We start from the raw sequence: 12,644 nt of genomic DNA, 5'->3' as shown, positions 1-12,644 counted from the left end.
TCCTCCGGGAATGTGTGGAATCAGGATGAGAGTGGGCTTCAGAGACGAGGGGCCTGACACCCAGGGAGGTGAAGAAACTGGCCAAGGATGCCCGGAGGAAAGAAATGAAGGGCTGGGCCTGAAAGACCCTATTTCAGAGCAAGGCACTGCACGTGCTGAGCCACAGCGACTCTCTTTATTTGTAAAGACCTTGGAACAAAACCATTTCCACCTGATTTCCTGGCTCTGCCAGCTTTTCCGAGTTCCTGGGTCAAAGACTTGACATTGATAAGACTTTGCCCTGTTGTATCAGGGACCCATAAAACTTTTACTATTTAAAGGAGTACAAGGAATGTGAAATGTCAAAGCTGGATGGACTCAGAGACCCTAAATCTGAATACGACCTCATAGATGAGGAGTCTGAGGTCCAAGGAGGTCATGTACTGCTCTGATGCTCTCTACAGGCTTTGAACCTGGAGCCAGATCTGGAGACGAGGATTTCTGATCCCCACTTTCCCCAGGGAACAGGGAACGGATGCGCCAACAGAGGCCACGGGGGGGTGGAGCTCTTGCACTGGGGATTTTCCCTCCTGACCTTCTCTCTCCCTGTGGGTGCTGGCCTTAACTGCACCCTAAAAGAGGCTACTCCATGGAGTGTGGTCTCTGCCCTCCAAGCTGGGAGCTGCTCCAGCCACTGCACACTTTCCTGCCTAAGAGGACCAACCCTTTTCCCTGCACCCCATAAAATGATGACAAGAAATGGAAATGTGACAAGGGACCCATAAAATGAAAGGGCACTCCTGAGGCCTCTAGGGTTTCACAGGCTGCGTGGACGCTGCCTTAGAGTTTGGAAGGGGTGGGGTGCCAGGTTCTTAGCTGTGCTATGACTAAACCCTCAAATGATCAGATCTAGACATGTATACACACACACACACACACACACACACGCTATCCAGCAGTGAGGACCATCCAATCCCATCTGGACACCGGAACCTCAGGCTATACTAGCTACGCTCCCAGCCTTGCCTGGCAAGATTTAAATTTTGTTCAATTTAAAGCACAGCCCCCTCCACCAAGTTTTCATCAAGAGAGCCATAAAAAACATTTAAATTTATTGACAATAAGTCTCTCCCCTCAAAAGAATAAATCCCGGGCCTAGGCCACCTGTGAGTATTCCCTTTCTCAACACAAGAGCGGCTCCCTGTCCTCATTTCTTCTCCTCCCACTGCCCTGGTTCTCAGCCTTGGGGAGCTTTTCGGCCTCCCAGTGCCCAGCTCTCCTCTGGACCCATTCATTGAACCGGAATCTCTGGGGGGAGGACCCAGGTGACAGTATTCGCAAACGTCCAGGTGATTCCAAAGTGCAGCCAAGGGTGAGAACCTCTGCACAAGTCAGAGTCAAATACAGTGAGGATGCCCTGAAGTCAAGGTCGAGAATCCAGAGTGAGAAACACATGGGGAGCCGCACATAGTGGTCCTGGAGCCAGAGGGGGCGGCCCAAGGTAGTCACTTCCTCCTCAACCCTTGGCAGAGCTGCTGGAAGAAATAGGGGGTGGATGGGAGCGGCCAGCGTGCACTGACAAAGATGGTGAGGACGTCGCGTGCTTCTGCCCCGCGACCGCCTGCATCTTTGAAGGACTCAGGCACCTTCTTAGCGGCCTGCATTCAGCCCTGCAGACTGTGGACTTGAAGGGGGCAGGGCAACGAGTGAAAGAAACAGGCTGCTCAGTGAAATGGAACCAAGCCCTTTGTGCGGGACGCTAGATGCGGTGGTTAATTTCTTAATTCTCATCGCAATTCAGTTCACGGGAGACTCCTGGAATGTCTTTATCCATCACAGATGGTTTGGGAAGATGATAAATTAATATCGTTTAAATGGAGGCATGGCCGAAATGGTTAAATGGCAACGTCTTCTTTGCCGGCTCCAAAGAGAAAGAGCCCCAAAGTCCATAAAGAAGACAAATGGTAAACAAAACCGCCTATCTTTTGACAGATTCCAGGACGAGTATCATTCACCAACCATTCTGCGGAGAAAAGGGAGAAATTCATCTCATCTGACTTTGTATAGGACAACAGCCCACGCCATAATGAGGCCTTCCCAGTGCTGTGAAATCGCACTGAATAGCCGAGAGTGCAGCCGCCTGTTCCCTGGGCATGTTTATTACAGCCCTTTGTACGCGCTAGCCCTGCCAGCCCTGGTTTGGTTCTAAACTAGGGGAGGGGAGAAAGAACCCAACAAATTTGTTGCTATGAAACTTCCCAAATGAGGGGCTGCATAATAACGTTTGGAATCTAATGCCCTTGCTGCAAGCTGTTCTTGTCTGGGTCCACCCCTGCTCTAAATTAAACAAGGTCGGGAGGCAGCCAATCGCCAGCAATGTATATGGGTGGCCTCGGCCCCCTGCCCAGGGCTCCTCCCAGGCCCTGGGAAGTCAGGGGGTAAAGAGGGCCTGATGGCCATTCCCAAGCACCCTCAGGTCAACTGCTAACTTGAGTCAAGCGCCACTGCCAGTTGTCCCAGCTCCCCTGTGAGATACATCTGGAACAGAGCAAAGAAGTGCAGCCTTCCCATGAAGGCCATTATGGGCTTCCCTGAGGTCAATCCCAGGAGGCCACGGCCTGGGGGTGGCTCCACACCTACCAGATTCTGGAAGCTTCTGAGAGCAAACCATCAGAGATCAAAACGTTGGGACCATATGCTTCCACCAAAGGAACCATTTCCTTAAACTGCCTGGCCCTGGGAAGACAAGAGGACGGACTCGGTGGGGGGTGATGGAGAGACCCCTGCCTGAGGATCTCAAGGGTACACATCCCCCTGACAGTGACTGAACTCCTAAGCCTGGCTCCCGCCAAGATCTCAGGGTCTCTCTTTGATGGGTAGTCTTCCGTGGGGGATCTGAGGACTCAAATTCCCAAATCCCCTAAGGGGGTGACACCAGGAAAAGGAGAGCTGAGGAGTAAGACCTGGAACTTTCAAGAAATGCCTTTCCTCACCAATGACATGGCAGGACCTTTCAGGTCACATTCTTCTTGCTCACCAATCAGAGAGCAGATCTTTTAGGCAGTGTCTTTTCTCACCAACCATGCAGTAGGCCCTTCAGGCAGTGTTTTTCCTCACCAATCAGGTGGCAGGATCCCTGAAGAACTGTCTTTCCTCACCAATCAGGAGGCACTGAGAGTCCTACCCTTTCCTCCCACATCTCCCCAGCAGGTGTCCTTCCGAGCAGAATCCATCCCCACATTTCTCCTCTTCCATGGGTTCTTCTCTCAGGGGTCCCACCAAGACTGGGGGCACCTGCTCTCCAGGACTGGAAGGGAAGACACAGCCACCAAGGCCGGCCACAGCATTTGAAATAATAAGACAGGACCACACCCTCGTCTGCCTGCCTCTGTTCCTCCTGGAAACCAGCAAGGGAAGCCAGGTGTCCCTACAGCATTTAAACAGAGCAGCAGAGCCCAGGAGAATGATCTGCAGGTTCCCAGGATCCTGCGCTTCCTGACATCTCACTCCGAGCCATGAGAGGCCATGCATGGCCCTTGTCCCTCCCCACAGCAACACAGGAGAGGGAGGGGAGGCAAACGGGAAGATGACCAAGGCCTGGTCCTTCTCGCCTCTCCAGGGGCATGTCTTTCCCGCTCTGACAGCAGAAACTGGCATGACAGTACGTGACCACTATCTTTCCACATGGAGCCGAGACCTTCTCATGCACAGGCCCACCTGACAGTGGCCCCTGTTGATTAAAATTTATTGGCCAAATCCCCAAGAAATCTGTGCTCAACCAGTTGTTTACAAGATCCTGGCTTCAATTTCTTCTGCAAATGAAAGACAACGAACACTTGGGTACAGGTGAAGGAGCTGGAGACCTTCCAGTTACGTGCTCTGAAAACCCAAAGCCCTCCCTCCCTGGTCACACATTCCTGCCACCGTAGACATTTCCTGGGTCCCTTTGCCCAGGCCACCTTCTGAGTCCTGTTCAGTCTCATGGGGGATTCTCACCTGGATCAGCTGTTTTTTGATGTGGAAATAGCCAGGCTACCTTTATGTTTAAATTTCTCTTGACAACCACCAGAGGCAGCCTTAGGTCCACAGATCTGGAAGGAGAGCTTGCTTGTGTCTTGGGAGCCACCCTATTCATTCCTGTTCATTTGGAAACGAAGGGATTTCTCCTGGAGGAGTCAGACTGGGACACTGTCTTTTCTGCAGAAGAGTATTCCACACAAGCAGGGCCAGCTTCATGGGCCCCACTTTCATAGGGCACGTGCTTGGTTGAAGCTCTGATTCTGTTGTCATTTTGAAATTCTTAGTAATTCCTGAACAAGAAGTCCCATATTTTCATTTTGCACTGGAGCCTGCAAATTATGTAAGCAGTCCTGAGCACAAGTGCCCAACATCTGGTGGATTTCCTGTTAAGAAGATGATAATTTGGCTTCATCCAAAGGCTGGGCAGTGGCCACAGAAGGGTTTCTCTACTGGAGCTCATTCTCTGGGCCTAAGTCTGCCAAGGCTCGGGTCTCTCTTGTCAGGGTCTATACAAGCCCATGTCAGGACCCCATTCGTGCTGGACTGTTGCCCAAAGAGCCCTCAGGATAACTATCTTCTTGAGAAGCCATGCTCACGGCAAGCCCTAGCTCTAGGCCCCAAGTTTTGGACCCAGAGAGCCCTGGTTCCTGGAATTCCCAAAAGCAAATGTGGGGTGGGGGGCCCCCCATTCCTCCCCCTCAACGTCACTAAATTCCCTGGCATTTCATCAGCTCCACTGAGTCGTCTGAGCATTGCTTCACTTTTGTTAGTGAGAGAAAACAAACAGCGGAAAGTTAAAACATTAGTGCTTGCTCCAGTGAACGAAAATAGAGTCCGCCGTCTCCCTTTTTTTGTCCTGAGAAGTAAAGCTGTTTGCAGGTGGATTAAATGTTCCTTCTGAGAACCGGCCCCAGCAGCCGCCGACCTCACTGCGACTGTCCATGTCTGTGTGAGCTTGGGGGCCTGGGGGCCGTGCGCACACATCCAAAGAAATATGTCCGCGTGGTTTTGGTAAAAGAGAGCCCTTTGTGCCGATGGTAAGCCCGGTGAACATGACCCCCGCCCTGTGGTATGCGGCACACCTGTGCAGAGGGACCAGAGGAAGGCGGGGGCGGGGACCGGAGCCCTGCACCCTCGCAGGAATCACACCTTCTCCTTTCTTCTCCTGGGAACCATTTCTCCATCGCCCCTTTGTTTCGGCTTACACCTCCAAATACCAGGGAGGTCGCGCGCGCGCGCGCGCGCGTGTGTGTGTGTGTGTGTGTGTGATCATCTCAGTGCCGATTTGTATGGGGACTAGAAAAAAGAAATAGAAAAGGACAGAGGAAGGAGAGGGAGGCCCGTGTTCCCGAGACCCCGCCCCCACCGCCTACCTTTGCAGGCCTTCCGGTGGGTGATGGGCTTGCCCATGTCGCGGTAGTAACCCTCCTTGCAGTAGTGGCAGTGGCGGCCAGCCGTGTTGTGGCGGCAGTTGAGGCAGACACCCCCGCTCTTGCGGCCCGACAGCTTGTAGAGCTCCATGTTGAAGCGGCAGCGCCGGGCGTGCAGGTTGCAGTTGCAGGCTGCGGGAGGCAGGGAGAGGCATCAGGGCAGGGGCCCCAGGAGACTCTGTGCCCCCAACTCCCCCGTCTCCTCCACTGCGGACTGGGAGGCAGTCCTTTCTCAGGGAGCTTTTCCTTGGCTCCCCTGTTTGCATCCATAAGCACTTATTGACCTCCTAGCTGTACCTGAGCCATGGCCGAGGTTCTGCTCCCTTACCTCGCACAGGGAGACAGTTCCTCTCCCTCGACCTGCCCTCACTGGTCACACACCCTCCTCAGTGTTGGCAGGTGGAGCTGGCATCCTTCTTGTACCCGAATCCTGCTTGTTATGGGCTGACTTGTGTCCCTCCCCCCATTCACATGCTGAAGCTGGAACCCCAGGACCTCAGAATGTGACTGTATTTGGAGATATCTTGGAGAGGACCTATCTTGGACACAGGGCGTTTGGAGAGGTGATTACATTAAAATGACGCCATTTGGGGGCCCTAATGCAATCTGACTGTGCCTTTGTAAGAGGAGGAAGTTTAGATACACAAAGAGACACCAGGGATGCACACGCACAGAGGGAAGACCATGTGAGAGAGAAGGCAGACGTCTGCAAGGCAAGGAGAGAGGCCTCAGGAGAAACCAACCCTGCCGACCCCTTGATCTCGGACTTCCAGCCTCCAAAACTGTGAGAAATAAATGTCTGTGGGTTAAGTGCACCAGCCTGTGGTATTTTGTTCTAGCAGCCGGAAAAGACTCATGCACTGCTTTCAAGGCATTAAACTCTCCGGGAGCACACTCCCCATGCCCTTGAGCTCTGGCCACCAGCCTCTACACTCCTTCTTCCACTCCTCCTCACGCCACTGAGGGCTCGGGGGCCTGCTGGACCATCTCCCTTCCTGCATCAACTTGGGCAACTTCCCATTGCATGGTGGCCCACACTCCTGGGCTCTGGGTCCTCTAGGACCTTCAGCATCCTCCTCTCTGGCTTCCCTGCTGCCCAGTCCTGCTTCCCTCTGCCTGTTCCCACCATGCTCCTCAGGACTCAGCACCCTCTTTCCTCTGCTTTGTTGGTCTCCTGGTTCAGCCTCGTTCACCCCTCACAGCAATAGTGCTCCTGACTCCCAAACTTCTATTTCCAGCTTTTGCTTTGGGGTCTCCACTTGGACCCAGAGGCACCTCCCCCAAGTCCATTCATTCCTCTCTATCCCATCAGGCTTTGGCCCCCCTGTCGCCTGAGCTGACCTCTCCAGGCTGTTCTCAACACTATAAGCAGAGCAGGAGTCCTACACACCAATCTGAGGATAACTGTTACTTAAAATCTTTCAGTGGCTCCTTGCTTTTCTTTTGGATAAAATCTAAATCGTGTAACACGGCCTCCGGGGCTCTGAATAGCTGGTCCTGCTTCCCCTTCTTACTGTGATGCTTCAGCTGTGCCAAACTTTTCTCAGTTTCTGGAGCATGCCGTGTGGTGAGGACCCCTCACCTGCCCCACCGGTGGCTTTGCATATGCTGTTCCTTGCCTCCCAATGCCCCTCCTCATCTGCCTGCATCCTTCTCATCCTTCATGTCTTGTTTCAATGTCACTCCCAGGCCCGTCTCCTGCCAGCCTGGCCCCCACCTGGCCCTCCTCATCCCACACTGTGGCGCCTGTGACCCGGCTCAGCTAGGCCTCTAACCCCAGGAGAACTCCGGCTCAGAGCTGGTGGCCTAACCTGGCTCATTCTTCAACACGGTTTGCACTGCTTTTGTGCTAAGTTTGTTTAAAATTGCGTTTCACGTAATTTCTAAAGAAATATATGTTTAATACCAGACACTTGAAAAACAAAAGCAGAAAGGAAAAAAAAAAAACACTCACTCAAATTTCCACCAACCACTGTTAACACAGGGGGGGGCTTTCCTTCCAGGCTTTAATTAACAGTTGCTCAGCTGTGGAACTATTTAATTCTTTCCTGAGGCATGGATCATACTTGTACAGCTTGCTTCCTAGCCTATTTTCTCCTGATGATGAACCTTTTTTAATGTCAGATCACATTCTTCCTGATTCTGAAAGGTTGTCTGGTCCTCCGCTGTACGGATATACGTAACGGGCTCCCTGGAATCCGCAGCGGGTTTTAAAGCGGGGCCTCCCCGGGATGGGCAATGGGGCTGTTTCCAGTTTCTCACTGTCATAAACAACACAGTGGTAATCACCTTTGAACATACGTATCTGTACTCTGCTCTGATGCCTGTGGGACATCATAAGTTTCCAGACAGAACTGCCAGGTTAAATTTTGGATCTACATGTTTTAAACTCAGGATCCAAACTGCCAAATTGCCCTGGAGAAAGGCTGTTCTCGCTCACACTCCTCCCAGCAGGATATGAGGGCTCCTATTTCACCACACCCTTGAAAAGAATAACAATATGCATTTGGTATCAGCATTCTTTTTTTTCAATCTTTGCCAATTCGTCTGGAAAACACACAAGCACACATGATTTTAATTTGCATGTCTCTGATTCCCAGTGAGGCTGGACATTGCTCCATGGGCTTGTTTTTCTATTTATATTTCTTTTTTGTGTATTGCCTGTTCATGCCATTTGCCCAGTTTTCAAATAAGGTGTTTCGTTTTTTTTCACGATGTCTAGTGCTCTTACATATAATGGATTAAAAACCACTTGTCTTTTCTGCCATACAAGCTGCAATTATTTTTACGAGTTTCTTATTCATATATTACTTTTCTGATTTAAAAAAAATATTTGCCTGTTAATTTTTCTCTCTGATGTTATGAAAACCTTCTTTAAATGTTCTTCCTAGAGTCACCCTCCAAATCACGCACCAAACAGTCACTCAATTTACAAGTAGTGATGGACACAAGCTTAGAGGGAGGCGCTGTGGGGTTTCAGGGGTTTCTGAAGTCTGGAAGGAGCTAGATGCCAAATTAGGCCAGAGAATGACTTCTGAGAGCCTTACCAGGTGTCTCTCAGCATCTCCAGCCCTTGGGCTGAACTCAACCAGGCACAAAGACAGAGGCACAGCCTCGCCCTGCCCGCCAGCACAGGAGACTATCATGCGTACATACGCACATCCACTGTCCCTTTGGACTCATTCAGCCAGACAAGGGTGATGAAGGTTGCTCAGAAGGGTTAAGGGACCTACCAGCCCAGGACCACAGAGCCAGTCAATGGGGGGGTCCAGGACTGGAACCCAGGTCTTCTGGTTCCTGGCCCACAACTCCAGTGGAAAGGACCCACATCACTGGAAGGAACAGCTGGGCCCAGACTGCAGCACAGAATCGGGATCTTTCCTACTGGCACAGAAGTCACAGGGCCTGGCACATCCACCCAGGGACAGGCATCTGGAAGGAGCACATCCTCAGGCCTCTCTTGCAATGGGAAAGACCTCACTAGCAGCATCTTCTAGTCCTTCCTGGAGGCAGATGCTAATCCTGTGTCCTCCTCTGTAAAGACAGCTCCACTGTCCCCCATTCCCCCAACGGGGCTGCCGGAGCCTCTGAGCCCTTCCTGGGAGCTCAGCACCCCCCTTTCCCCACCCCAAGGGGAACCTTGGGCTGGTTTCTCTTTTCCATATGCACCTTACTCCAACAAAAGGTTCTTCACAAATAACTGGTCACACAAAAGAAAATTCAAAGGCTGCACATCCAAAGGCAGGGCTCCCCTCCCCGTCCCTGCTCTTGGAGCTGTCAGGGGACATCAAGTGGCAAGTGCCCACACTCAGGCTTTGCAAAAGTATTTTACAGCTTGTTTTCTTTTCTCTTTGTTTTATTTTCTCTGCACAAATGGAAAAACGCATCGGCCAAAGAAGCTCACATCTGGATCCCTCAGAGCCACACAGAGATGTCACCCAACTCCTAGCCTGTCCCCAGCCCCTTCCTCAGAGAGACACCTTAATCCCTCACGCCTTCCTGTTTATCTCCTGCCTCTCTTGGAGGCAAAAATATTGGGTATTAGTTTCATTATCAGATTTCAAGGCGGGAAGGAAAGGGCAGCTTTGTGAGAACAGAGAGGTCACCACGGGAGGCGGGGCATGGGGCAGCGCAACTGGGGCAGGGAGCCCTGTAAGGCGCTGTGTGCTGTCCAGGGGTCCCCCAGCCACCCAGAGAGAGCTGGTCTGGTCTAGACCCCAAACTCTGTGCCCTCCTTCAGCTGTCATGTGGTGATCACTAATGACACATCATATGGCTGCATTTCAGACCCAGGGGCATCAGAAGGGGAAGGAGGGAGGAAGTGGAGAAGCCCCCCCACGCCCTCCCCTACTAGAAACCTGTGAGGGAAAAGGTCCTGAGATGGGGTCCCATTTTCTCTCTTACTAAAAGGTCCTCTAAGTCTTATTTTAACATATGCCTGTCACCACCATTCTTTAAGCTTTTCTGAACCTCTCCCACCAACCTGAATGGTCCAACCCCTTGCCACCTCTAGGCCAGTTCAATTCAACACACATTTAGGTTCTCCAGCTACATGCCAGGCCCTGCACCTCAGGTCACGAGGGAGATAGGGATGGACGATTCACTCTCAAATGTCCAGAGCTGCCCATCTGACAGAGGGAGGAGCAGATGAGCATTCCTGGCAGCAAGCTCTTAAAGTGCGACAAATACTATCCTCAGCTGTGTTGGTTCCTAAAGGACAGAAACAGTGTTTGCCCTTAGATCCTCCAGCCCAAAACAAACCTTGATACATTTTTGTTGTACAAATGAGAGAGAGTGAGCAAAAGTGAGCAAGTCAGAGAGAATATGGATGGATAGATGGATAGACAAGTGGATAAGTGGATGGATGGTGCATGGGTGGATGGATGGGTGGGTGGGTGGGAGGATAACTGGATGGATGGATAGGTGGATGAGTGGATAGATTGGTGGGTGGGTGGGAGGATAAGTAGATGGATGAATGGGCAGATAAGTGGGTGGATGGATGAGTGGATGAGTGGATGGATGGATGGATGGATGGATTGATGGGTGGGTGGGTAGGTGGATGAGTAGATGGACAGATGAATAGATGGGTGGGCAGGTGGGTGGGTAGATAAGTGGATGAATGGGTGCATGGGTGGGTGGATGGATGGATGAATGGACAGACAGTGAGTAGATGGATAGGCTCATGGGTGGACGGATGATGGATAAACAGATAGGTAGGACAGACGGAGTATTGTGTGGTCCGTCTGGACCACACCCTGAGAAGGCCTGACCTTGTGACATTCATGACATTTCTTTTATTGTTGCTTTATCTACTTGAAACTTGTTTTGATGCTTTAACTCAGTGATTTAGCTTCTGTTCACCCAAGTAGACTGCAGTGCTTTAAGGAGAAGAACCTACATCTAGGATGCCCTGGACTCCTCCCAGGACCCTGAGGAAAATCTTGCAAACAAATAGGGTCTGAACCTGCCTCCACTGGCTTGATGAGTTTACCAAACACAGGTGTTGGCCTTCTCCCGAAAGACCCTGATGAACTAACCCCCAAGCCCACCAGGGCTATCGCAGGCCCAGAAAGAATCTAGCAGACATCATTAAACCATATCCTGGCCCTCTCTCCCAGGGACTCTGGCCCTGACTTCCCCAAACTTCACGTGGCTCAGGGGCTCTCTCAGTGGAACAGGCAGGCCATTTGGCAGTGGGCCTCCTAGATCTGTGGGTTCAGCCCAGGGGCCTCCTCTGCCCTCCCAGCACACAGGAGCACTCCCAACTTTCTGCCCTCCCTTCCACAGGACAGTTCTTTTGAGAAGGCTGCCCCATGTTATTTCTGCAGCATAACAGGAGTTTTAGACTTACGTATCTGGCCCACATATGCACCATCCACAGACTGGGGGCTTTGTATACAAGGAACGGGTCCCCAGCCCTGGGCTGCCCATGCACCTGGGAAGAGCAGCTGTCAGATCTGCCATGATTAGTGACATATTTCTACATGTCCATGCCACAGGGGCAGGCTGGGGCGTGACGGGCACTTGCAGGGTTGGGGGCGGGTGCTGCTGCCCTCACCAGTGCCTTTGCTATTTCCTCTGTGCCTGCTGGGTAAGGGCCATGAGATACACTCCACACACAGTGTTCACAACTTCCCTGGTGGGGATGAGGGCAGTGGTTCTCAACTGGGGGCAATTTTTCTCCCAGCGGACATTTGGCAATGTCTACACACATTTTAGGTTGTCTCACAACTGGGGAGGGAGTTACTACAGGCATCTAGGGGATAAAGACCAGGGATGCTCCTAAACACATCGCCACACACAGAACAGCCCCCGTGACAGAGTTATCCGGCCCAAATGTGAGGAGTGCCAAGTGTGAGAAACCCTGGGTTAGAGAGATTGTGATGTGCCCACCCCCAGGGTATGTGAAGTTTTATACTCTTCCTTGCTGTCTAAGATGCTATTCCCTAAGAGCAAACTCTGCAGCTTCGAATGCTGTCCAGGGAGTGACAGACATTCACTCCTTCAGCAAGTGCTCACAGAGGCCTTTAAAAGGACCAGGTGCTGGTGTGGGTGCAGGGGATACAGCAGTAAACAAGCCAGAGTCCTGTCCTCAGGGCGCTCCCGTCTCAGAGGGGAGACAGACAGCAGCCTAGTAACTGCAGATCTGCAGCTGTGCTGAGGGCCGTAGGGACTGACAGGGAGGCCACTCGGCTGGGCCCTTCCGGGGACGAGGTGGAGAGGGCAAGGCCTAAGAAGAGAATCGGAGCACAGACAAATATGCTCAGACAGCGCTGCTCCAGCTGTCACCTGGGCAACCTGTTCAAATGCAGATTCAGCTTCAGGAGGGCTGGGGCAGGGCCTGGGAGTCTGCGTTCCGAACAAGCTCCCAGGCGATGCTGCTGCTGCTGGCCTGCAGACCAGCGTGGGCTGGTGGAACTGGAACTACAGTGAACAGGAATCAGTCGGAATATAAGCCACTCCCTGGAGAGAGAGCCCTCAGGAAGATAAAGGCAGGGGGTTTGTGAGGGAGTAGTGGGACAGGGTCTGTTTCAAAAGAAACTGCTCCTTAATGATTGGTTCAGAATAATAAAAATATTTCAGAGCTATTTTAAAGAGTTTGAGGTAGTTTGTACCACCTATTATTTATTAATTTGCTACTCTTTTTGGTATCCTATTTATTTAGAAATCATTTGACCCTTGTGGATAAATTTTAAGTATTCCACCCTCTGAGCA

The 12,644-nt window shown here is 51.7% G+C and overlaps 1 protein-coding gene across 5 annotated transcripts in view; it reads right to left on the bottom strand.

Moving 5' to 3' along the window:
• The window catches only part of NTN1 (netrin 1), a 186,854-nt gene that overhangs the window by 59,704 nt on the left and 114,506 nt on the right, over positions 1-12,644 (bottom strand). For all 5 annotated transcript variants that reach the window (XM_070561059.1, XM_070561060.1, XM_070561062.1 and 2 more), the window contains exon 3: positions 5,373-5,561. In XM_070561059.1, coding sequence (XP_070417160.1) covers positions 5,373-5,561 — 189 coding nt within the window. The remainder of the gene's footprint in view (positions 1-5,372; positions 5,562-12,644) is intronic.

This window comes from Equus przewalskii, chromosome 10 (assembly GCF_037783145.1).
Source record: "Equus przewalskii isolate Varuska chromosome 10, EquPr2, whole genome shotgun sequence".
Taxonomy (NCBI): domain Eukaryota; kingdom Metazoa; phylum Chordata; class Mammalia; order Perissodactyla; family Equidae; genus Equus; species Equus przewalskii.
The sequence above is the reverse complement of the archived record's forward strand: the minus strand, read 5'-3'. Positions and strand labels throughout refer to the sequence as shown.